Genomic DNA, 23727 nt, shown 5'->3' with positions numbered 1-23727 from the left:
CAGAGAGCTTTCGGTGAGCAGAAGCTGAGTAAATGATACAATACGAAACTATTGTCTTTTCTGGGTATTTAGAATTTAGTATGTAATAAATTGAAATAGTAATTACGGTTTCAGCATTTCTGACAAACTTAATTTGAACAACTTGAATTTGATGTGTTGGCTATAGAGTATAGAGTATAGTTAATGGTAGGAAGGATTAATTATATTGGATTATTTAGAGTTATTGCAGCTATTGAAAACGTTACTTTTTGGGATAGTTAAGATTAGATGTTATAGATTATTATTAGGTGGTTAGGTGATCGCTAAAAGTAATTGAATTCATGAATTGATTCTCTGTTGTAATGTTTCGGAGCCCTTCGTTAATTTGTTTGTCAAGTTAATTATAAACATTGAACCACAGAAGAATTCCAGGGGAACTGTATTAATTGGAGCAAAATTCACAATCCCTGCACACGTGGCTTGTGTTTAACTCCATTCAATGTTACCTCGCATAGAAACGCTGCTTATTAATTACGTTATGGTTTATCGCCTCGGGTAATTGTACTTGTCTGTCCAGAATGAATGCTTATTCAGTGATTAATGTTACGGTCCACGAGGGAAAATTATAGGTCCGTGTGCGCGAGTACTTAGCATATAGAATCGTGTCCAAATGATATAATAATTGCAGGTTATTAAATTTACATAATTGCGCTGATTCTGTGGTTCTAATTATAAGGTTTGAGTGGACATTTCACGAAGTAATTAATTAATATAGTTAAAGACATTTATTTCACGCATTTTCCGTAGGATTTAATATTTTTCACGATGTATCTCGATGGATATACTCATTTTTGATTAACAAATTAATATGTTTTCACTTTCCATGTACAGTACTGTTGCAAAAATAACTTCTACGTTGCAACTATCTTTATATAGTTCTAAAAATTACTAAAACTATTACATTATGGATGTTGAGTTTGATGTAGTCGACGTTATAAAAATAACTGAGAGTATTACGTTATGGAAGTTCAGTTTTTTGTCGATGTTTGCCTCGTTATGTAGTACAAAACAAAGCCATTATCGTTCTGGGTTTCAATTTGAATTCCAGATGATACATGGATAACATTGTTGCGTGTCTCGAACCGCCTCAGAATTCTTTTGATTGCTGCGCGATATTAGCGTTAATACCCACATAATGACAGATTATGATCACTGGTCTGGAGGGTTTCTCCAGGAATAATTTCAATACATTCGACAGAATAGTGCACAAAGAATAACTACAATTTTATCCTGTTTGTTATCTTACTCCATTTCATCTCTATTTATTACATATTATTCGCATCAAGCGTTTCATTTGAAATTATTTATTTGCATGCGTGTTTCATTTGTGTACAAGGAAACACGTTACTTTAGTACGAGTATTTGTTACATAAATCTGATATGAAGCAATCCGCTATTGCTTTAAGAAGATGATAACAATTCAAACTTAAAAAATGTCTTCATATTTTGCTTGATAAATATGACAAAAACTATTGGAAAACAATGGAAGCTATATTCTTAAGATAGCATACGTTTTTGATTTTTATAAAAATGTACATGACTTAAGGTCGATCAAAAAGTCTTTTGTTAATATTTTCATTGCCGTCGACAAACTCTTTCGATTCTGGTCAATGAAAGTAAAGGCAGTTCAATAAAAAATTACATCGTCTAATAGTCATCCAGGTAAAGTGTCTAATTAACAATCAGCGGATATTTAGGTATACGGTGCAGTAAGATTTCCAAAGTTTTATTTCCTTGATCTCGGTTTTCGTAGAATTGTCCACGAAAACAGAAATGTACATTAATATCTACCGATTATTAACTAATCAGTCATTACCAAAGACACTTATAAATCTAGCAAACAACAAAACCACTGCAATCATACGTCGTTGTTTGATCAGACAAGGTTATTCCACTTACGGATACGTTAAGACAATCTTCACAGTCCACTTCCGGTTCCCCAAGCACCGATCCGCCGAAACGAGTCCCCCGCTTCTACTCTGAAGTCTCGGGAACTCCTGGGTCTCTAGGTATCCCGAACAGCTTTCGTGAACTGGTCGTACAAAAATCGTAGAACCGTCGTCCGTCCAACGCGAATGGCACCTGTAATCAAACTGACGGTCAAAATCGGCGCCAACCGTGGAAATAATGGATAACACCTGAGCCGTGCAAAGAGGGAGAGGAGGGGGGACGAGATGGAAGTATCGTTTCGATGAATGATTCGTATAGACAAGCCGTAGGGGGCAGAACACTGGTGGTAGAGATAACACCGGTGGTACACAGGCGCGGTGGGATCCCCACGTCCGATTTCTGGCCTTGTGCTCGCCGGAAGTGACTCCATTGTGTCCGGTTTCCGTGGGGCCATCCGGGAAAACGTTCGACGTGCGTGTAAACGCCAGGAACACGGGTTCTCAAGCGTGGAAACATTCCAAAACTATCGTGAAGGCCTATGGATTTCGATATTTTATTGTCAATTAAAATTGGTATCGTGGACCATTGAAGTGTGACGAAAGATGAAGGACCCAGGGGGGCACGTTTCGTCCATGTTGGAGTAATTCCTGTACCGTGAGAAACTGTTGGATTGGAGTGGAGTTGGGAACGACCCCCCAGGGGCTCACGGTTCATCGTTTGAGAATCGATGCTCGCCGACCATCGCCATGTCGGGTTGATTGTGCCGATGGACGATCGCTCGTAGCGGAATCATGGATTAGAGATTCCTACCCGAGGTCAACTAGGATGAACAACGAGCTATGGGATAGGTGGCAGACGACTGATCTGTACGCTACTAGTTTCGTTTGTTCTCTGTCGCCGGCTATTTTTAGCGTGGTTTTTTCATTTTTATTTAAATTTTTCGGGACCGCGAAGAGAGATGATGACCCTAGATCCCCTTGGGGATTCAACGATTACTATTGAATCGTTGTCCTTAGCATTCTAATGATTAATGATGCTTTTTAAGGGACGTTGACTTGCGTTTACATTTCTTTGTACGCTATTTTATTGCGTAATGTGTACATGAACGATCCTGGATGGTTATAATGTACAGTCTTAGTAATTAATACTTTGTTATTATTATAATAGAGAACAGTATAAATTGTTTGCGAATATCGTTGATAGGAACTTCAGTATTGTATTTTATCTGATAATGATCGACTTTGTATCCTACAAATTTACACGGAATAATTATAGTTTTGCATCATTAGTTACATTTAATTATTTTGATTGGTATTACGCTTAAAAATGAACTTTTCTATTTATATTTAAGTGTCAAAATTTTCTCAAAATCAATGGAAATACTAAACACTTGTTAGAATATAAAATACTCTAGCAATTTTAGTTTAAGAAAACAATAGACAGTTCTGTGGCTAGCACTGTTGGATAATGCTTCGATCCGCCCTCTATTTATTAGTTCTTCAATATAAAGATTCATAGAGTTAAATTAAATTGGGGTAACTCTATCAAAATGAGGTATTTGACCTGCTTTGAAGGTGTAACCCAATTTTTACAAATTTCCTTTTTTTCCTGCGTTCTTTATTTTTCTGTTTGCTTTCTGTTATATTTTTATCTTCCTAATCAATTCTGTATCACTATTCATTTTTATTTAGGCGTATTGAAATACGTAATAAAAACGATTAATAATATTGGTTACAATAATGATTCAAGAAGTTCAAAGAAACATGTTCGAATCATCTATTAACGGAGAGAATTTTTAACAATTTGAAAGTGGAAAATCTATTACATGTTGAAAACATAATATTGAAGTATCGCAATGAGGTATGTAGTCCAGAACGTTCAAATTTCCCGCGTTATCGCGTGCTACATTTTCGAACTAATCGTCACACCTACCCCACCTATCTATCATCTATATTCGCTTATGTCTATGGCAAGAACTGTCAAGTGCTCGATAGTTTGATACAGTCAGCTGATGGCAAGATGCAATTACACGTTTTCTGTGATATTTAATGAAATCGCTTGTAATTTCCGTGCGCAACCGTGATATTCCGTGAGAGACACCGATTCGCAGCTAGTTCATCATCTATTCGAATTTCTTTAAGGGATTTCCGCGAGGTAATTTAGTATTACATTAAAGTCAAAAAAGTAATTCCATAAGTACACATATTGATTTACGATAAATTCATGGTTAAGCTAAAATTAACGAGAGTTTATTTAACCCTGAACATTTTCTAAGTCACAGTGAAGGGATTAGTCTACATTAAAAACGTCAAATATTACATTCATTTGCTTTTGACATTTGTCTGTTATAGAGGTTAAGATAATCCCCCTTTTAAACAAATCTATTTCATTGCATCCAACATGTACATTTAAAAGATCGAGCAACTGTGGCTAACTATTTTTACATAAAATGTATTCATTGTTTTTACAGGTAGAGGTGCAAGAATTTTTATAATACAGTAACTGAATCAGGACTGACAGGATCAAGATGCCTTTAACTACAGGTAAATAAAATTCACTTTCACTTCAATGTATTTCCAAATAGCTCAGTTATATAAGTGCACTGATTTCTTTCCATAGAAATGACAGCTAGATATAAGCTTACTACTCATGATATCAGTTTTTGTAATATTTGTATTTATTAATATCACTATGCATCATTTGTTTTTTCCTTACAATTTCAGATATATCCACAGCTCTCCATTTATTGGAGCATGTGCAAGAAAGGGTGGAAGATTGCGATGATCCTAAGTTACAAATGCACACGACTCAGGACATAAAGTCTTTAATTTCTTTGCTGGAAGATCCAGTGTTCCGCAGTATAGTGACAATACAGGACTCCTTAATCGAGTTGAACACTCAATTGGGTCAACATCCATCCATCCTGCCTGGAGATTTTGAAATCAATATCAGTGGACAGTTGGAGCTTTCTCTTCCTAGCACACCAGTGCAACCACTCGGGCCAAATATGTATCAAGATTTATATCAAGACAGCAGTGAACTCGAGGATCAAAGGGTTCCTGTTGCTCCATTGGTGCATAGCAGCAGTGAGGATACAAGTGCACAAGTAAGTTACTTCGATTCTACTTAAAACCTCACTTGGATATTATTTATGCAAGATACAGCATTGTTATTTTATTATAGGTAACAAGCCCAAGCTTGGTTTCGGAAGTTATGGGTATTCCTCCAATTACGACAACCACATATGCTAAAGAGTTCAAGAAGGTTATTGAAGCTGCAGCTAGAGGTCGACAGATATTCACTGTACAGGTAAATACATATTATCTATTACAATTTATCATAGAACATAAAAAGACGATCGTCTGATGTAATAATCGCATAATTAATTTTCAAGTTGTACAAGCCAGAGGGTACCAGTCTGGGGTTCAGTGTTGTTGGACTTCGCAGTAAGGACAAAGGGGAGCTTGGCATATTCCTGCAGGAGATACAACCCAATGGCATAGCTGGCTGGTGAGTCAAACTATCTTTTGAAAAATTTATTAGCGTATAATAGCATGCCAGTAACAACGTATGATAATTTCTTTATGATACACATCATAAACCATCGATTTCTTAAATTCGGCGGTACATAGCATACATAATAAAAATGGACGTAATTTTTTACGTCATTCACAATTGAGAAAATAGTTTAAGCTTCACAACGGGCTTGGTTTATTTATAGCCCTAAACTTTATTGTTGTGCTCGATTGCAAATGCAATAAGTCAATTTCATTAAGAGAGTCAATTATTTAAGATTAGATTAGCTTTACAATTTTATCTCGGATTATCCAAACGATTTTACTTCGACTACATTCTACTGAAATATTTTCGATTCGTTCGTTGTTAATTAATTTTCTTTACCGTTAAGATATCTGGCTCACATTCTTCGCCTAACAAACTATGACATAAGTTAATCTAATTTCCGCAATTAAAAATGCTGCAGTCGGTTTAATGCACTTCAGCCGGCCCCGTTTCCAGGCTTTAATCTAGACATTACAGTAATTACACTTTATCCGAGTGTAAGCACCAACCTGGCTTTTCCCTTAAACCTGTAATTGTTCTCATTTCACTTCATTTCTATCTGTGAAAAATTCCAAGCTTAGCTTTCCTCTCAGAAGTGAACACAATCCACAAAGTCATCAGTAAACTGCAGATTGTACATACAATGAAACAAAAACATTCAACAAGGATTTAAATGAAAGTGGAAGTTTATATAAAGTCCACCCATCAGTGTCACCTACAGATTTCGCCGACGTTACTCAACCATTCACGGGAATATAAATTTTCCTCCAAAACCTCATTTTATAATCCCCTATATCAGTCGATACTCGAAGGTGCACAGGACGAACCCCTCGACCCAACTTCATTCCAATCGGGGGCAGTCGAGCAATCTCTCCCCTATCTTACACAACACCCTTACCCAGCAACACGATTCCGTTCCCGCATCCGGAAACCTGTCTCCCGAATTCGACCCAAGGATCTTAATTCTCGCCACTCGAGTCCACCCTCTTACGCCGTCCACGGGTCGAGTCTCTTTTCCACCCTCATTGTGCCCGTGCGCATCCCTTCAACCCCTAACGCGGCATTACCCAACGTTCATGTATCCAGTGACAGTGTACTTAAAGTGGAGGGGGTAGTATCTAAAGCCCCCATAGCTGACGGTGTACAAGTCGTTGTTTTACGACCAGGACCGTTTCTCCTCCCTCTCGTAATAACAACGTTGCTCCGCGATACCATATGGTGTCCCGTTCCGGCAACAACGACCATTTCCTACGACGAAACAGAGCTGGGCATAATTTTGCGCGAATAATACACAGTGGGACGAAGCAGTATCTGAGAGCGTTATCCTGACCTTTATCCCCTAGACTCTGCATTTCGTACGGACCCTACGTTTGTTCACAAGTCGCCTGGTGTCAGTATCAGATATGGACCCATACAGAAAGTCTCGTCTGACTTTCCTACGTTTGTGTACAGGGTGTTTGTGAAATGGGGATATAAACTGAAAGGATGTGATTCTAGATGCAAAAATAGGTAGAAAATATAGAATGACACTTTTTCCTACCATGCTTCGTTTTCAGAATGATTAGTTTTGAGGATTCATGTAACGCGTATGATGCACAGTTGATGATCAGTAGAAACAGAATGCAATGATCAGACGTGCTAGCCAAGTGCTACTCGATTACATACGTAGCCAATAGATTTTCAAAATCGATTTTCTTGTAAATAGAGTCGCGAGTGAAAGAATTTTATTTCATATTTTGGGCTTGTTGTTTTTTATGTCTTTCTTTTCCACTCGTTGTTCTTTTCTCCGTTCGGCGTTGATTCTATACTTTCGAATCTACCCCTCTACTTACTAACTACCCGTGCTCCATCCCAATTTTCGGTCACTAATCCAGATTTTACTGTACTTCATTCGTTATTCGAAACTCTTAATCCAGACAATGAATTTACCCACCCCCCATCGTCTCTGAAACCCCGTGGGTCTTTTTCCGTGGTTTCTCGGCACACCCAGTGTATGCACAATGCGTTGGATCGTGGCACGCATGCCCGGTTACCTACCCCGCTTGTCCGGAAGCGCTCGCCACCCGTCGAGGGAAAACGGCGTCCGATGCCTTTCGAAAAAGAACCGCCCACTTTCCTCCGGCGCGGAGAGAGTACAGTCTTCGACGGATCCTCGGTGCGACAGGAGGCGCTCTCGCCCCTCCCTCTCTCCGTTTCCGGTGCTGCGCTCCCCCTCTTCTCCCTAGCATCGTCGACACACGTCCCCCCTCCCCCCACGAAGTCGTATTATGGTGGAGCGGAGGGAGAGAGAGAAAGACAGCTCCCGACACGTCCTCGCTGTATACACCACGAGCAGCCCTCCTCGCGCGTTCCCATTCGTGCACGGTGCGCGCCCCCGCGGCTACTATCCCCTCCCTCCTCCACCCTCCCGGCCTTCTGGCTGCGTCCGCTACCCTGCCGCCACGAGGAAGGGTTCGATGTTCCTTTAGTCCGTGCGCCACGTACCGCGGAACCGTGTGCACGCTCGTGAGACATGTAGCTCTCCGTTCGGACGACACCCGGCCGACGACGCTTTTTTTGTTTCTATATTTGTTGCACGCCCGGAATGTGCCCTTCCCCGTTCGTGGATTGTTGTTTGGTAATGTTTGGTGATCGGGAAGAGTGAACAGCGACCGGACACGCTCGGCCAGAGTGGAAGATTGATCGCCGGCAGGGAAATCCTTCAGGTGGTATGTGGATTTTTGATGTTTGGTTCGGGGGTTTTCTGTTTTGATCGATGTTGATGAATTAGGGTTGTTGGGATTTTTTAGGTGTTTCGAGGGATGCTTGGATTGATTCGTGTCGCGTGTGAGAACTGTGAGTTAGGGCTTGGTTTAATGTACCGTGGGACATGGGGGTCGAAGTAATACGAGCTTGTGTTAACCCTTCGCTGTTTAAATTAAGCTTTAGTATACGGGGTGATTCCATCTTAAAGGAATATTTAAGTTGTTTTTGCTGTTTTAGTAGAGATGAATATTTGAGTTTGAATTTTTCTTTGCTATTGAAAATTGTGGAAAGTGCAAGTATTTTGACTTGATCTACGTTTCCTTCATGTGTAGAGATCATCGAAAATATTCGAGCAACAGTTTCCCATATCCGCATTGTTGTCGCAAATTGTTTATAATATACTTACTCTGTATACATTGTAAGTATTTCGTCTATTTACAGTATCTAACATAGTCTAACCCAGTATTTTTTTGTAAACGGAATGTTTCGTGTAACAGTTGTTTACACAGAATATAACCAATCGAATACACGCTCTCTGCCTTTATAGATTGATTCGTTTGGAAAATACTTCACGTGCAATAACACAGTACTTATTTTTGTACCTTTTTTCGCAAATTTACCATTCTCAATATCATCGAATTATTTACAGAAATTACCGCATATCTCAGAAGTTAAATACACAAAATTCATTCAAGACGTCGGTTTCAATCTCAAACGAATTCCTGATTTAAAGTCACGAAGTTGTATTGAAGTCGGGATATTCCTTTCATTCCCGATGCCTTGCTCAGTCTCCTGAACCGGCCACAAAAGAGATATTCTGATTGCTTTGAACAGACCACTCGAGTCTTCCAATAAATTCACAGTCTCTCTCTCCCTTTGCTTGCCGTGTTCTCGGTGTCCTGCAAGGATTTAAAGTGAATGCCATCGTCAGAGATTGTCGTTTCTTTTTTTGGGGGGGGGGGGAGGGTAAGTTTTTGTCGACCTTTGGATTTCATTTCCATGATAATGCCGTACTCCGTGGCCGTTAAAGACGTTGTGAAATATAATTAAGTTTTTAATAATTTTTTTTATCTCCTCCTGGTAACCTCAAGTGATCATCTAATTTGAATATCTAATTATGATAAATGTGTGTCCTAAATTTAACGATTTACGTGATTTATTGCTCCGTTTGAATTGTAGATATTTGGCGTTAGTTATTATAAATTTTCTCTGTATTTGATCCCCGAATTGCGCCGATAATGGTGGAATAGTTGGCATATGGGGGGCGCAAACGTTCAAATTAGAAGCTGTTCTCATTCACGTACACGAAAGGCAGAAAGTGTCAGATCGATCAGAATTTACGTAAATAGAATTCACCCGCACGCACACACCGTGTATGGGCTCGAACACGGTTTAAAGTCTCGCTGAAACGAAACTTTATTGCACCCTCGTTTCGATTTATTTTAAGATCCTTCGATTCGCGATTGATATACATACGGAAATGCTCGATCGGATTGTGTATTGTAATTTCTGTCGAATTCAATATTCTTATTTTGGTATCGAAGTTGAGGAACTACATAGGTATGCATTACTCAAATTGGTTAATAATTCGATCGAGATTAAGTTTGATTAAATTTCAATAGAGTTTCGGTGATCGAATTAATTACTGATGAATTCTAGACATATTCTGTTGAGTTTAGACCCCATAGATCGTGATTGTCACAATGTCAATTAATTTAAATGTAAGTTTATTAAGGATCATATAGAAACGTGAATAATATTGTATGTCGTGTCTTTATCTTCAGAAAAAGCATATGTAATTATTGTTATTTGTAATTAGACGGCGACACGTGTGTAAGATTACCAGTGACTGTAAATGTGGGTCATCTAACGTATAAAAATAGAGTACCACGGATGCGATGCAACTTCGTTACTTCTTTCCATTCTTTACTTTCATCCAATTTACGGACAGTTTAAATTTTAATTATACGCGAGAAACAGACTCAATTTACATACAGGAGACATTGTTTAGGTGAACAAAAGAGTACTGGCAGAAAATTCGAGGAAAACCTAAATTTCGACATGGAACTTGAAGCTGAAATGTTTTTCAAATGTGTATATATTTTTCCCTAGAATTTTCTTCGTTTATAACCATCGAATGGCCCCCTGTCGGGGCCCTGACCCAGGTTTTCAAGGATATAATGGAACCACTATGAAAAACCAAAGACCCTAGAGCTTCGAAATATCAATTGTTCCAAACGAAAATAACACATTTTCAAATGGTAGAGGAAGCAAAAAACGTGTATAGGGGTCGAAACATACCCATTCTGCACGACCACCAGGAACGTCCTTCATCCTGAAAAAGTGTCCTTTTTCCAGTGGTTGAACATATTTTTTTTCTCATGGAGAAGGCCAGCTTCTCCAAAAATAAAAATTCGACCTTCGTTGGTGAAGGTAAAATGAAATTTTGCATTAATAAATGCGCGCCATTACGTTTTGTATCGTGTACAGAAACTATCACATTATAGTTTCGATCCCCATAAAACAGGAATCGGAAGGGTTCAGCGTCATAAGGCGGGACGGATAAGTGAAAAGAGGTGTAAAATCGTGTTTTTATCGAACTGCTTTCCGTATCGCGGGAAAACCTTTGTTGCACACTGTCTCGGATGAGAAACTGGGTTAGATCGTCCGTAGGTGTAGGCGTGATCGATCTCAGATTCGAATTCAACGTGAAATTATTCCGCTTTCTGGATTATTTATGCCGTGGGGCTCACTGCTGGCAATTCAATCCGAGCAATGTTGCCCGATCGATGTCTAAGATATTAAAGCGCAGACAATCTGCCATTCTTTCTCTTCCGAATTTTTAATCGTTTTCCCCATCCTACTGCGAATAAGATTATAATAATGGTATCGGATCGATTCCTTTGTCTTTCCCAGATGCGTAGAATGGTACTATTAAACGGTACAGTGGTGTCGTGTCTGATTTTTCAGGGTGGCTCACATTAATTTTTAATAAATATAAATTTAGCTGAAAATTTAACAGAACATTCTTGAACATTCCTCAACCGTTTTTTTATTGTAATTATTACTGCTACTTGTATTTACGTGAATTCACGTTTTTATAGATTTCTTTACAAAATATGGAATCGAGGGAACATTTGATTCGTTCATTATGGGAATTATTTAGTGAAAAATAAAATTGTATATTCTGCTGGTCTTTGTTGAAGTTCGTTAATGTTTGAATTTCCATGAATTCTTTACGTTATATGTAGTGTGATTGTTTATATGGAGTCACGCACTACTTGGTCCGTTTGTTTAAGGATTGGTTTAATTTAAATTGGAATTGGAAAGTTCCCTTAATCTTTGTTGAAATATTTAACTTGTATTGTGTTTTAAGACCTAGTTTCATATTTTCCGTTGATGGAGCACTTGTGTTCATTCTCGAGGGAAAAATGCGATACACCGACAATTGTTATCTTTTTCGGTAGATACGATTCTTTGGCCGCAGGAATACAGATCGCTCTGGCAAATGCATTTTTATTGTGATTTTATCGAAATTGATTTGCAAGTACAGAGGGCCACGTTGAACGTATATTCTGCGCTCGTCAGAACCGTCAATTACTTAAATTGAATCAATCGCTTTTACGTTCCATGCGGCGGGGTGAGTTTTGCCTGTTTCGTTGAATTCTCGTTAGCGTTGAAAAATAAATCTTTTCCTATGCAGAATTAATTGGTGTACGGTACTTCCATTTTTTGACTCCAATTGGTAGGTTATTCTATAGCGAAGTTTCTCTTATCTTTCTTATTCAGAAATGAATTTTTCTAGTCTCTTTCAAATTGGTGTTCACATTTCAGTTAGTAAATGTTGGAACTGTACATAAATCATCATAGGCTAAAATGACTAACTCCGTTTTTTGAATTTTTTCAAATTTTGGAGCCAAAGTTGAACCGTTTGTATTTAAAATAAATTTTAAATACAAATTTTGTGGAGTTAATCACGTTAACAAATAAACGGAATATTAAAAGGTGTAATGAACTAAATGTTAAAATATTGCTAGGCAACAAGTAAATTATTGGTGTAATAGAGTTTGAGTATTGTGAGTTGAATGCATCAATAAATACTTTAATTTCTTGTTGATATTAAAATAAAACGTCAATGTTAGAAATTTCAATTAGAGTAACATATTGTTGTTGTTGGAATTTCGTTTAGATATTATTTTGAAAATGTGATATTTATAATAAAGTTGCAGTAGGAATTTTTCGATTTAGGTGAAACGTAGACGTTCCAATCGAGTCGTCACCTTGCTCACTTGTTTTACAATTCGGTCGTTAAAGAGGGTAACAAGTGTTTCGTGGAAGGTTCAATCTAGTCGGCGAAGCATACTACATCGACTCCCGTTGTATAGTTAAACGTATACAATAGAGATCGCTATTCGCGATAGCTCGGTCTTTCCGAAGTCAACGCGTTTCTACTTCATTTGTTTGTACCCCAGACACGACAAATTTCCAGTGCAATACGTAGCAATTCGGTGTCTGGAAAAATATTCGTGACAACAGGTAACAGAATTCAAGCAGGTGTTAATATTCGTCTACATTTATCACCAAAAATATTCTCTAACCATAAAATGAATTATTTTTCATTTGACTTGTAAAATTCAGACATTCAGACTTCTTCGATTCTTGTTTTTATTTTTATTAGTTCTTCGTGGGTTTAACGATTAATCGCCCTGTGTAAGTGGAATAGAATTCTACAGGATATGTTGATAGAATTCTTTCCTGTCTTACGATTTTTATCACATCTTAAAAATTGTACCCGTCATTCACCCTGTATGAGAAGAAATATAATTGTCAATAATAGCCAACGATCTGAGACTCGTCTACACATTAGCGTCGCAGTAGTAGCCAATAAGGATCGAATAAGAAGGAAGTGGCAGTTCGACACGATCGAAGCGTGTCGTTTGCTCGTTTCTAGTTGGCCGAGTGAGGCCACGTGTACCGGTTCGAAATTACTTGGAACGGATAACGCCGTGTTACTGACATAGCCGACACGCCACGTTACTACGTCGTAATTTGAAAATTGATTAACCTTTAACTCGTTGCGTGGCCCCTCGAGATGCTAGATCAATACAGTGTTTCATTCGTTCGACAAACTGCCGCCTCCTTAGTCACGTGTATTTATTTTCAGGCACAACACTGTTCTTCGTAAGTGTCTTAACGCTTACAGAAATCATCGAAGTACATGTCTTCTGAGTACGAGTACAGAAGTATTAGTATCGTACGTGACAATCCTATCATATTTTTAAGAAATGAAATAATTCTTATTTGACGAGAAATCAATAGATTTCTTATCGATAAGCACCATCGTCGAAAGGTATGTTGAAATATAGAGAATACAGAAGTGCGTTAAATTTTAGTTATTGGCAAGAAATACATACATTGTATTTGAAATAGTTTGACTGTAAAAGACACGCGATATGGGTTTCTGACAGCGGTGTGACACAGTTATCGGTCCGTCTTTATAAAGCACTTTTGGCGAATTCGATCGTACCTCGACTGTCAGGGGATACTCGAATTCGAAGAGGCGCGGCGGATTTCCACGATCCGGATTATCCCGGGAAATGTGACGGACGTGAAGTTTTTCACCGTTCTGGATCGGACTTACCAGACGGATCTTTTTTCCTCCCACCCCCTCATCGCGGAATCGCTCCCCTTTTTTAGGTAAAGTGTGTATTATTTTCGCGAACCGGCTGGAAAGCGGAATTCCATCGCGATAAGAATTAATCTGTCGAGTCAAGTGAGCCATCGATTAATCAATTTTCACATTCACATCGAGCCCACGATTTTCAAACCATTTGTCCGTCGGTTGGACAGTTTTTGTGTACTCTCATCTCCACCGTATATACCACAGTTCAATCCTTTTATTTTAAATTATTCAATGTCTAATTACCTGACAATTCATTAAAGATATTTTTACACTGACCGAGTTAGAGGAATTTCACGTTTTTCTGGGTTAATTTGCAACAGACGTTGAATAGAAGTTTATGTTTGCTATGAAATGTTCAGACTAGCTAATATTGCAAGGTTTTGTTAAATATTTCTTACCCTTTTGTTGTAAAAAAATATATAGATGTATGGTATTACTGTTGTATCAGTAATTGAGGAGCTCATAAGAAAAACGTTTCGTTGTCAAATGATTCTAGTAATCAGAAGTGACAGTTTAGTACATTTTCAATGAAAGAAGAACATAATAGTTATTATTGAAAGTCCTTAAACGTGGATCAGGATAAAGACGTATCATCTATGAAAATGGTAGCCGTGAAGATATTACTCTGACGGGGGTAAATTGTATCAAAAGGAAATTGTGAAAGAGCTGGAATACCTCCAGGCTTGGTATAGGGTATCGCCGAGAGAATGAAGACTTATGGAAGCTTCTTATTACGTGGGAAAATGAAAATGTAGCGACGAAAGGACTTCACCGCCGACATTACCCAAACTAGCCATGCGTTCTTCAAAAACGAAAAAAGATAATAGTTTACAGTATAAAATACTCTCAAATAAATTTCCTAATTTCAAATAGTCATAAACTTTCCAAATATTGAATTTATGCTTCTGCCCAAATTTAGGGATCAAAACCATTTAAAATGGGAGTACGTCCATTTCATAGCACAATCTATTAAACAATAATTATCAAAACTCATTTTTATAATGTTAAACATTTTCAGTGGAATATACTCTACTTTTTTGGATCATACTGTACCTTCATTCGTGCATGATTTCGTTACATAAAAAAAAATCGAAACTGTTGAAATTGTTAGAAAGTGCTCCACAAGATACTTTCCATTTTGCTAGAATTATCATAAAAAATTCAATTTTTTTTGGGTCTCCGAGACACGAGAAATTTCTCCCGCAAGATTTTCAACGTGATTGTGCTGAGCATGTCTGTTATTCCATATTTCCATTTTCGTTCGCAACGTTCAAGTACAAGGCAGTTGTACAGGTTACGATAACACAGCTTCTATCATTTTCTCTGGAGAAATTCTCTTGTATCCTTGTACCGGTAGCATTCGTCTCCTTCTGGGAGTAATCTGTCTTTGAGCGATGATTCTCTTTTGAACGTGGGAACCCAATACGTCTGCTGGGTAATATCGCCTGGCCTGGCAGCCGTAAAAATTTCTCTTTTCACGATCGTGGATCTTGTCTTGCGCGCGCTATCCCCCATCCCCGACTCCCGATGAAACGAAATATCCACGGAATTGGTGCGGCAGTGATCAAATGTTGTACACCTTGCTGTGCTTCCGGTTATACCTCTCCGAAGAGACTGTCGTTTTTCAACGGCGTGGCGGCGGTGGGATAAATGGTGGTAAATTAATCACCGTGACGATGCTTTGTAGCCAGATTTTGCGTCTGGCACTTTAATTTCGATCCCCCTTTATCAGGTCTTGCGTTCTATATTGCACGCTTGAAATCAAAGAGGTTTTCTAACCTTTGATATTTTGCAATTTCCAAACGAACAATTTTTGTGTTTGTTGAACGTACTTCGTTTGGTTTAATGTGGGTTGTGTTTGCAAATATGTGACTTCAAGTTTTCAAAAAATGCTTAAAAACTACTATTTAAGTTTTATTTGTCAAGCTTTATATATAGGAAAAACGATTTTTCCCTATTTATTTTTAATGATAGCCCACTGCGCTATTCAGAAAGCACTCGTAGTCTTCAGTTGATTTGATTTCTAAGAGATATTTATGACTAGATTATATATTTCATACCGAGACTCGTATTGAAAATTTTTCTATGCATTTAATCACATGAATACATCTATACGGATGAATTTTCTGTATCTGAAGGATGCTCCGAACTTTTAAGTGGTGCCGTACATATTTGACGGGAATTTTTTTACCGATATCAAACGCTTCTACGCCCCAATTTATTCTACCCCCATTTTCTTTCGGAAAATTTCATTCACGGTATTAATGATGCGGGCTGACCCACTTGCTGTACACAGTGCTTCACCAAGATTCTCGTCGCTCGACTATGAAGCCGAGTCGTCGTTATTCGTCGGCACAACCTGCTAACTTTCATTATAACAATTTCCAAGGGAACCACACAATAGACAGCTTGAATGTTATTTCGGTAAAATCAATCGAGGAATATTTTACTGGCAACCTGGTTGTATCGAGCTGAATCTGCGACATTCAGTATAGTACACCTTAAGCTTCTGTACCTTAATCCAATATCTATTGTACATTTTAGTGTTGTGTCAGGACTTCCCCGATGGCGTGTGCAATAGGTGCTGCCAGAATACCAAAGAAAGGTATTTGTGTAGTTTTCAAGTATCCGTTTAAATTGGATCATAGGAAACTGAATAAATTTTAGTATGGTTTTCATGGAAACCTCACAGAACCTCCAGTCTAGCGACGAAATTTTTGTTGGTCTTCAGCGTTCGGAAATTTCTGTTTGCTTCCAGCTTCTAAAAATAAATCTTTAAAGCCAGATATTTGCACATAGTATCCGCAGTCCATTAATCATCTGTTCAAATATTTCAGTCAGAGTGTAGTCAATTCGCAGATAAAACAAAAACGCCAACAGATTATCCGATCCAGTGTGTGTTAGGGATTGTCGTCCAAAAAATAATCCAAAAAATAATCCAAAAAATAATTCAAAAACTAAGCCAAAAAATAATTTAAAAAATAATCCAAAAAATAATCTAAATAATAATCCAACAGATAATCCAAAAGACAACCCAAAAGATAACCCAAAAAATAATCCAAAAAAATATGGACGCAGTGAAAGGAACGACCTGTTATTTATGCCAGCTCGATTTGTTGGTCCCCGCCGATTTTTCCGGGTATTTTCAGACCTTCGAGGATGGTCCCCGCCACTTTCGCCCGGCCCTGTCTGGCTAATGCAATTTTAACGAGGCACAAAGTCGGTCATATCGTGTGACTCGACGGTTGACGGCTCATGCCGTTACACGTTCCCTTTGAACGCACGGTCGATATTCTCCCTTGCGAGTCCGCCGGACACACACCGATCGATCCGTGTGTGCCACCTAGAGGGGTGTAGACCCCTTCACCCCCTTCCGCCACCGCGAAATCGACACCTTCGATTATTGCTTACAAATGCAGCTTTTCCACCCTCCCTTCGTGTGAATCATCTTCTGTTTGTGTTGCTGTTTAAGTTTCGTTCGGATTCTAGCCGAGCGAATCGACGATTGAGATTTGTGAAAATATCGAGGAGAAATATTGTGTATTTGAAGATATTTTGTTAATGGATTATATGTGAGGACACTTTTATTACTTTATAGTAGCATAAGTGTTGTCCTTCGAGCTTTAGTATTCCCTAAACGATATTTATTTCAGATTTTCAGTGTTTTCGTAATATTTACTGCGTATTCAACGAGTATCCTAATACTTATGAGCGAGAGTGTGCTTTGAAACTTCTTTTTTTTTAGATCACATAATAATGATTATTATGTACGTGTACATGAAGGGGAGTGCTCAGAAAGTATAAATATACTGTTAATTTTGTTTATGTACACGGTATATGTAACGTGGTGATTATTTTTGATCGCAAGCTGTTAATATAATATGTACCTCAAGTGTATACTCTGCCTTCTTGCAGCTTCGTTTGAGACGTAGGCATGGACCAAAAACGCCCCAACTTCTGATCGGTGATTAAGTTCAAATGATTATTAATCGTTCAAATACTTTTGGACAAACATCGTAGGCATGGACCAAAAACGCCCCAACTTCTGATCGGTGATTAAGTTCAAATGATTATTAATCGTTTAAATACTTTTGGACAAACATCTTTTTCGTCATATTGTTTAGAATGCAAATATATCGAGGAATTAGTTTATAGAAAATTGTGTAATATATTAGTAACTCTAGTAGATCTAATAAACTTTAATAGCAAATATGGTTTTCTCAGCGGTGAAGGAAATAATATCCGACGGAAATATTCGAGCAGATTTCCCTATTTGAAAATTGTTTCTCCTCTTCGGGTATTTTCAAGTGGTACACGTTTATCATTTTGCAGACCACAGAGATCATACTGTAAACCACCGAAACGTCCAGATGTATCGGTGACTACTCCTGAATTGCGCGTGTCGGACATCCTTTTCGACCATTTACCAGCGCATTAAACGAGTCTCGCGTTTCTGGGTCGAGAGTCGAATGTAAAATTGTATCAGGATCGCGAGGGCCGCTCGTCAGGATGTAACCTAGCACTTGAAACTCAATTTTATCGTGCACGAAGCCCCCACTCGACTCCACCGCGTCGTTCATTTCGTTAAGATATTCCGTTCGTATTGCGGTTTGAAGCGTTTCGCTCCCTGCTACTCCCGCGACGACAAACGTCCATCCAGCTTCGTCAACTGGAAATTCCATCTTTCACTATTTTATCGTTAATTCAGCAGATGTACCAAATCGCATCTCCAGGGCGAAATTCACAGAATAGGAGAGGATGTTTTGTGAGCATAGGAATTATTAAAAAATATATAGGGTGCGGCATTTAAGTTGACACATGGAAATATTATAAAAACAAAATATTGTAAATTTACTAAAACATCGTAATTTAGAAATTATATGAACCATTCTATCAATAATTATACTTATAATTATTGCTATACCTAGACAAAAGTTGTTTGGTTTTCAGGAAGAAAAAGAATGACATTATTTATTTTTAATCTGGTGTACGTTTTGAAGGTCGTTTGAAGGTCGACTTCCTTTTTTTTTAATTTAATACGAGTTATCTCGTAGTTGACGGTACATGTTAAACATTGCTATGGACAATAGAATTATTGATCTAATAGCTTTTTGAATAGTTGTATCTACTAAATATTTTGTAATAAATAATTAATTAGGTCGATGGGAAATGAATAGATTACTATCCATATTTATAATGCAACAATTCCATATAATTTTAATAGACGAATGAAATAGCTGTTCACTATAATTCACGTGAATTATACAATCTTTAATCTCCATTATGTTCCGAAAATAATCGATGAAACTCTACATGTTTTGCAATTACTCCCAAGGTAATGGTAACTTTAATACGTTCGAAGAGCCATTTATTTCCCGCAGACAATAATACTTGTATCAAATGAAAGATTTCAAACGGTTACAGTATGTTTGTCAGACGTGAAACGAGAAAGGCTAATATAGACTAACCTCTTTAAAATCTCTGTTTTACTTAACAGGAACACCCAAAAGCACTCGGTCGTCCAGGTTAAAATATGAAAAGCTTCCGTTCGTTATTTGAACCTTACTTCACCCTGTTCTTTCTCTTCCTTTTTCTTTTTTCTTTCGCTCCGTATGCGGCCAGACCTCCATCTGGTCCTCATGCTCATTGTGGATACGGTTACGTGCATTCGCGTAACACGGTCGGGGCGCGGCATCGCTCGTGAAATTTAACCAAAGAATATTTCTCGGTGTCGTTTCATTAACAGAAACGTGTGCTTTCGCCCGAGAAAGTGCACGGATTTTTTTTTTTACTTCGCGTCCGAGCATGCACGAAGCTTCGCCCATTCTCTTAGCCTCTTCCCAGGGTGGGAGGGGGGGGGCGAAAATTAAAGAGAAACGTTCTCTTTGGATGGAAATATCGAAACTGGAACAGACCTTCAACCCTTTAATACCCAGCGTGACATATACGTCACATCTAGAAAATCATATTTCTAGAGGTTTTGTGGTAAAAATATAACGTGTACGTAGTGGAACCATTTTCGAGTCAAATAATTGCGAGAAATAATATTTTTCTCCGATAGAAGTGTGTGAGCGTTAAAGGGTTAAAAGCAATTAAAAAAGTAGGTTGGTTTAATATCGATATTTTCGACTTGAAACTAACAAGACACAACATATATGTTAGTCTCATCATTTTGAAATAACGATTTACGGGTCTGGGCGTTAAAGAGTTAAAGATAAAAATGTGATGCTACGTGAAAAAATAATGAAACATATAAAAAAAATAATTGAACATATTTCGTCTTCTCATCATCCCTCGAATCGGTTACTCTAGGCACTCGGGGTGCTCTCACAAAACGGAGGCGGAAGTGAATCGCAATATTGCAGCAATTTCGGTAATAACGCCTTATCGCGGCCCAGCAATATAGGAGCTCCCTCACTCTTTTTCGGTCCAGTTCACAATCGCTGGTGTATCGTGGAAAAAGCGGTGAAACGAGAGTGGCCGGTATTTCATTCCGAGACTTCTTCAATGAGGGGTTTCCAACCCTTATGGCTTAGAGAGAGAGAGAAAAAAAAGCGCGCGTTCGAACGTGGTGAAGCGCACGACTCGATAAATCGAAAGGAACGAACGGATTGCGCAACGTCTGTCCCACGGCAGGCAACTGGTTCCGATCACGTAATGCGAACGGGATGAATAGAACGGTTTACACAAGCGCTGTAGGTTCACCGTGGACGGTTCGAGCCTTAGGTACGATCGGCAATTACGCAACGACCACTTGTCCGATCACCCAACAGGTCTGATATCGACATAATCAATGGAAAATCTATCGTTGGCCATGGAAATAAAAAAACATGAACAATTCTAAACTTCTAAATTCATGGTATACTGCAGCTATTTAAACTTCATTGAGCAGGGCAGACTTAAAATTAATATCAAAAAGACATGTTTTTGTTAAACAGGCGAATATAATTATTTTGCCGAATTCCTTTAGTTAATAATTCAAATATGGAACTTTGTGTTTTTCTCGATTGAATTGTTGAGGTATGTTGTGGCTTTTGTACAATTTTCTTGGGAAGGATATCGTGGTTTCCATAATTGTACTTTTATCGTGTTTTAACCTTTTATGCCGATAGAGTTGTTGGGGTATATTATACATAGCTTCTGTCGAATTTTCTGTGCTGGAATATAGTAGGTTCATAATTGCACTTTTATGGTGTTTCAATCATTTATTATCCTTGTAGTAGCATTTATATTACAATAAAATGATTGCCATGGACCAACATGCTTAGAACTTGGTTAGGACTTATAAGTATTTACTACCTCTTTAAAGTCTTCTGGCATTGCTATAAAATGGTGCCAGCACTCAGTGATACCATATTCAGCTATTTGAATAAAAAAATTAAAAAATCATATTTGAACAGTTTTGAAGTATCTGGAATAAAAATTCTGGTAAATAAATAACGACAGGTACGAAACGACCCCCAAGAAGATCCTCTTTCACTGTCTTATTACAGAATCCCTCTCCTTAGCTATTCAATTCCGAAAATGGTACCTAGCACCGTGAGCAAAATTTCACCTGAATCCTCCGACCCCACTTATTTTACCCCGTTACATTATTAAACACTGCAATTATAATCAAACATTTAAAACAATAGCTGTACGAAACGAATCGTAGAAGATCCTGTTTCGTTGTCTTATCACGGAATCCCTCTTGTTAGCTATTCAATTTCCGAAAATGGGACGACCTTGAACCGCGTGAGCGAAACTTCACCTGGCTCCTAGGACCTCCACTTATTTTGCCAGGTACATTATTAACGACTACAATTACGGGCGGAATAACATATTAATAGCGGGGATGGAGGTGCTTAGGTGCCGGAAACTTGCTTCATTCCTCTCGCGGGATCTCTTGCGAAATTACACTGTTAACCAAACTTGAGGGGAGTTGGCGATACTTGGAGTCGGCGATACTTGGAGTCGGCGGCTCCTTTAACAGCTTATTCCACCATTCCTCCCCCACCACCGCTACGCCCCTCCCCCTCAAACCAACGGGTCGGTCCCTTGCAATTAGTGTACCCGCGGGAAATCAGCTACTAATGCAGCGCTTTTAATGAATTTATTTCACGGCTTACTTTTTCTTGCGCGGCACTCTTCGAGCAACGGGGTTGGGGGAGGGAAAAAACGAATCCGCGAAAGTTGTCGCCGTCTCTCGACGCACACCTTGCGAGCCGGGTCATGGGTTTTAATTAACCTGTTGCGAGTTATTGGCTTTGATGATTAGATTCAGCACGGTCGGGCCGTTCGGAACGTTTGACGGATGGGAAAGTCTGAATGTATCATTTTTTTCCGTTAATGACGCATAAGCCGTGACAATGAAGTTTCGAGAATAAATATATGATGTAAGATTAGCGGTCTCGTGACGCTTTTTATATTTTGAATCGAAATTTTTTTTGCAAATTCTTACACCTTCATGGAGAGGTTACTCGATACATTGTGAAAATTGAAAATTGTTATTTACATTCTTTGCGAGGATGAAATATAGACTGCGCAGTCTAATTGATAGGTAAATTGACTATTTTTTTTTCTTTTTTGATGCAACTATCATTATTATTGATCAATATTTGTGATTTAGGTTCATATGGTATTTACTTTCTATTGTTGATAGATTGTTTGTATTATTTATCATTTTAAGGGAATAGTGTAGACTTTAAGACGTTAGGTAAATTGATTGTTCGTTCTGTTAATGTAACTACCAGTTCCTCGCTATTTTTATGCGTTTCGTATCCAAGGCTCTTCGAAATTTTCGCCTCGATTTATGATAGTTTCGCCTCGATTTCACCGGAATCACGACAAAATTTCGTTTCAGAGTCCACCCCGCTTTCTCGGTTCGCCTCGGTTGCACAACGAACGAAGTTTGCTACGTAGAGTCAGTAACAAATGGGTGAACTGCATTACGTTATAATCGTATTTCGAGTTTATAGACGAGAATTTGTTTCGCGTAGGAAACCGACCGAGGAGCTGGGTTTATTTAGATAATTCTAAAGGGAGGCGTGTAACCGAGAAATAACCAAGAAACACAATAAAAAGTATAAAATCCCTTTTTCAAACTATTTAACCTGGGCTAGATTTAATTCAAGGTTTAGACATGCAACACTATTGAACAGTGCACCGAATGTGACAATTAGTTTATGAAATATTGAATGTTGAGTTTCCAGGAGCCTTCGCACACTAAACGAGGATTTACTCTAATGTGCTATATCGTAATGTTGTTTTACAATAGTTTTCCCTGCACGTCATTAGTCGTTGCTCGAAGTGCCATGTGAATATCAGTGCTCTGTGCGTTGTCCACAAGAAAAATTTAAAATTATTGCAATTTATCTGAGATAAGTTCTTTTTAAATGTTGCGTAACTTTTGTCATAAACGTTTTACAAAGAACATCAGGGTGCGAGGGTCAATTGTTTCTAAAAAAAAAATAAGCTAATTCCGATTAAAGATCCACAGAAATTCGATCGTTTGGATCAAAAAACCGTTTCTCAGAAGTAGTGCTTAAGCGTCGAATCTATCGATTACACGGTATTTATTTCCTGGCGTCTGGCACCGAGACACACACGTCATTCGGACTATTTTTTATCTTTAACTGGGAAATATTTCACGTCGAAGGTGGAAACATCGGGTGGGTCGGTATGTGTGCGCGCGCGCGCACGGCCAGATATTTCTCGTTCGTGTTACACGCGCCGTCAGATTTACTGCCGATTTAACGCGGACAACGGGGAGCTCGGTCGGAATAATTTCTGCGTGAAAAACGAATTAGCACGGGAGTTTTCGGTCCGCT

The 23727-nt window shown here is 38.4% G+C and overlaps 1 protein-coding gene across 1 annotated transcript in view; it reads left to right on the top strand.

The window, feature by feature from the left end:
- The first annotated feature begins 3936 nt into the window (after window positions 1–3936).
- LOC107191796 (multiple PDZ domain protein-like) overlaps window positions 3937–23727 on the top strand; it is a 93923-nt gene continuing 74132 nt past the window's right edge. Inside the window, 5 exon segments of the mRNA XM_015580909.1 lie at window positions 3937–4083; window positions 4400–4472; window positions 4653–5035; window positions 5113–5238; window positions 5324–5439. Coding sequence (XP_015436395.1) covers window positions 4457–4472; window positions 4653–5035; window positions 5113–5238; window positions 5324–5439 — 641 coding nt within the window. The 5' untranslated portion in view covers window positions 3937–4083; window positions 4400–4456.

This window comes from Dufourea novaeangliae, unplaced genomic scaffold (genome assembly GCF_001272555.1).
Source record: "Dufourea novaeangliae isolate 0120121106 unplaced genomic scaffold, ASM127255v1 scaffold228, whole genome shotgun sequence".
Lineage (NCBI taxonomy): Eukaryota > Metazoa > Arthropoda > Insecta > Hymenoptera > Halictidae > Dufourea > Dufourea novaeangliae.
Note: the sequence above shows the minus strand (reverse complement) of the source record. Positions and strands in the feature narration are given on the sequence as shown.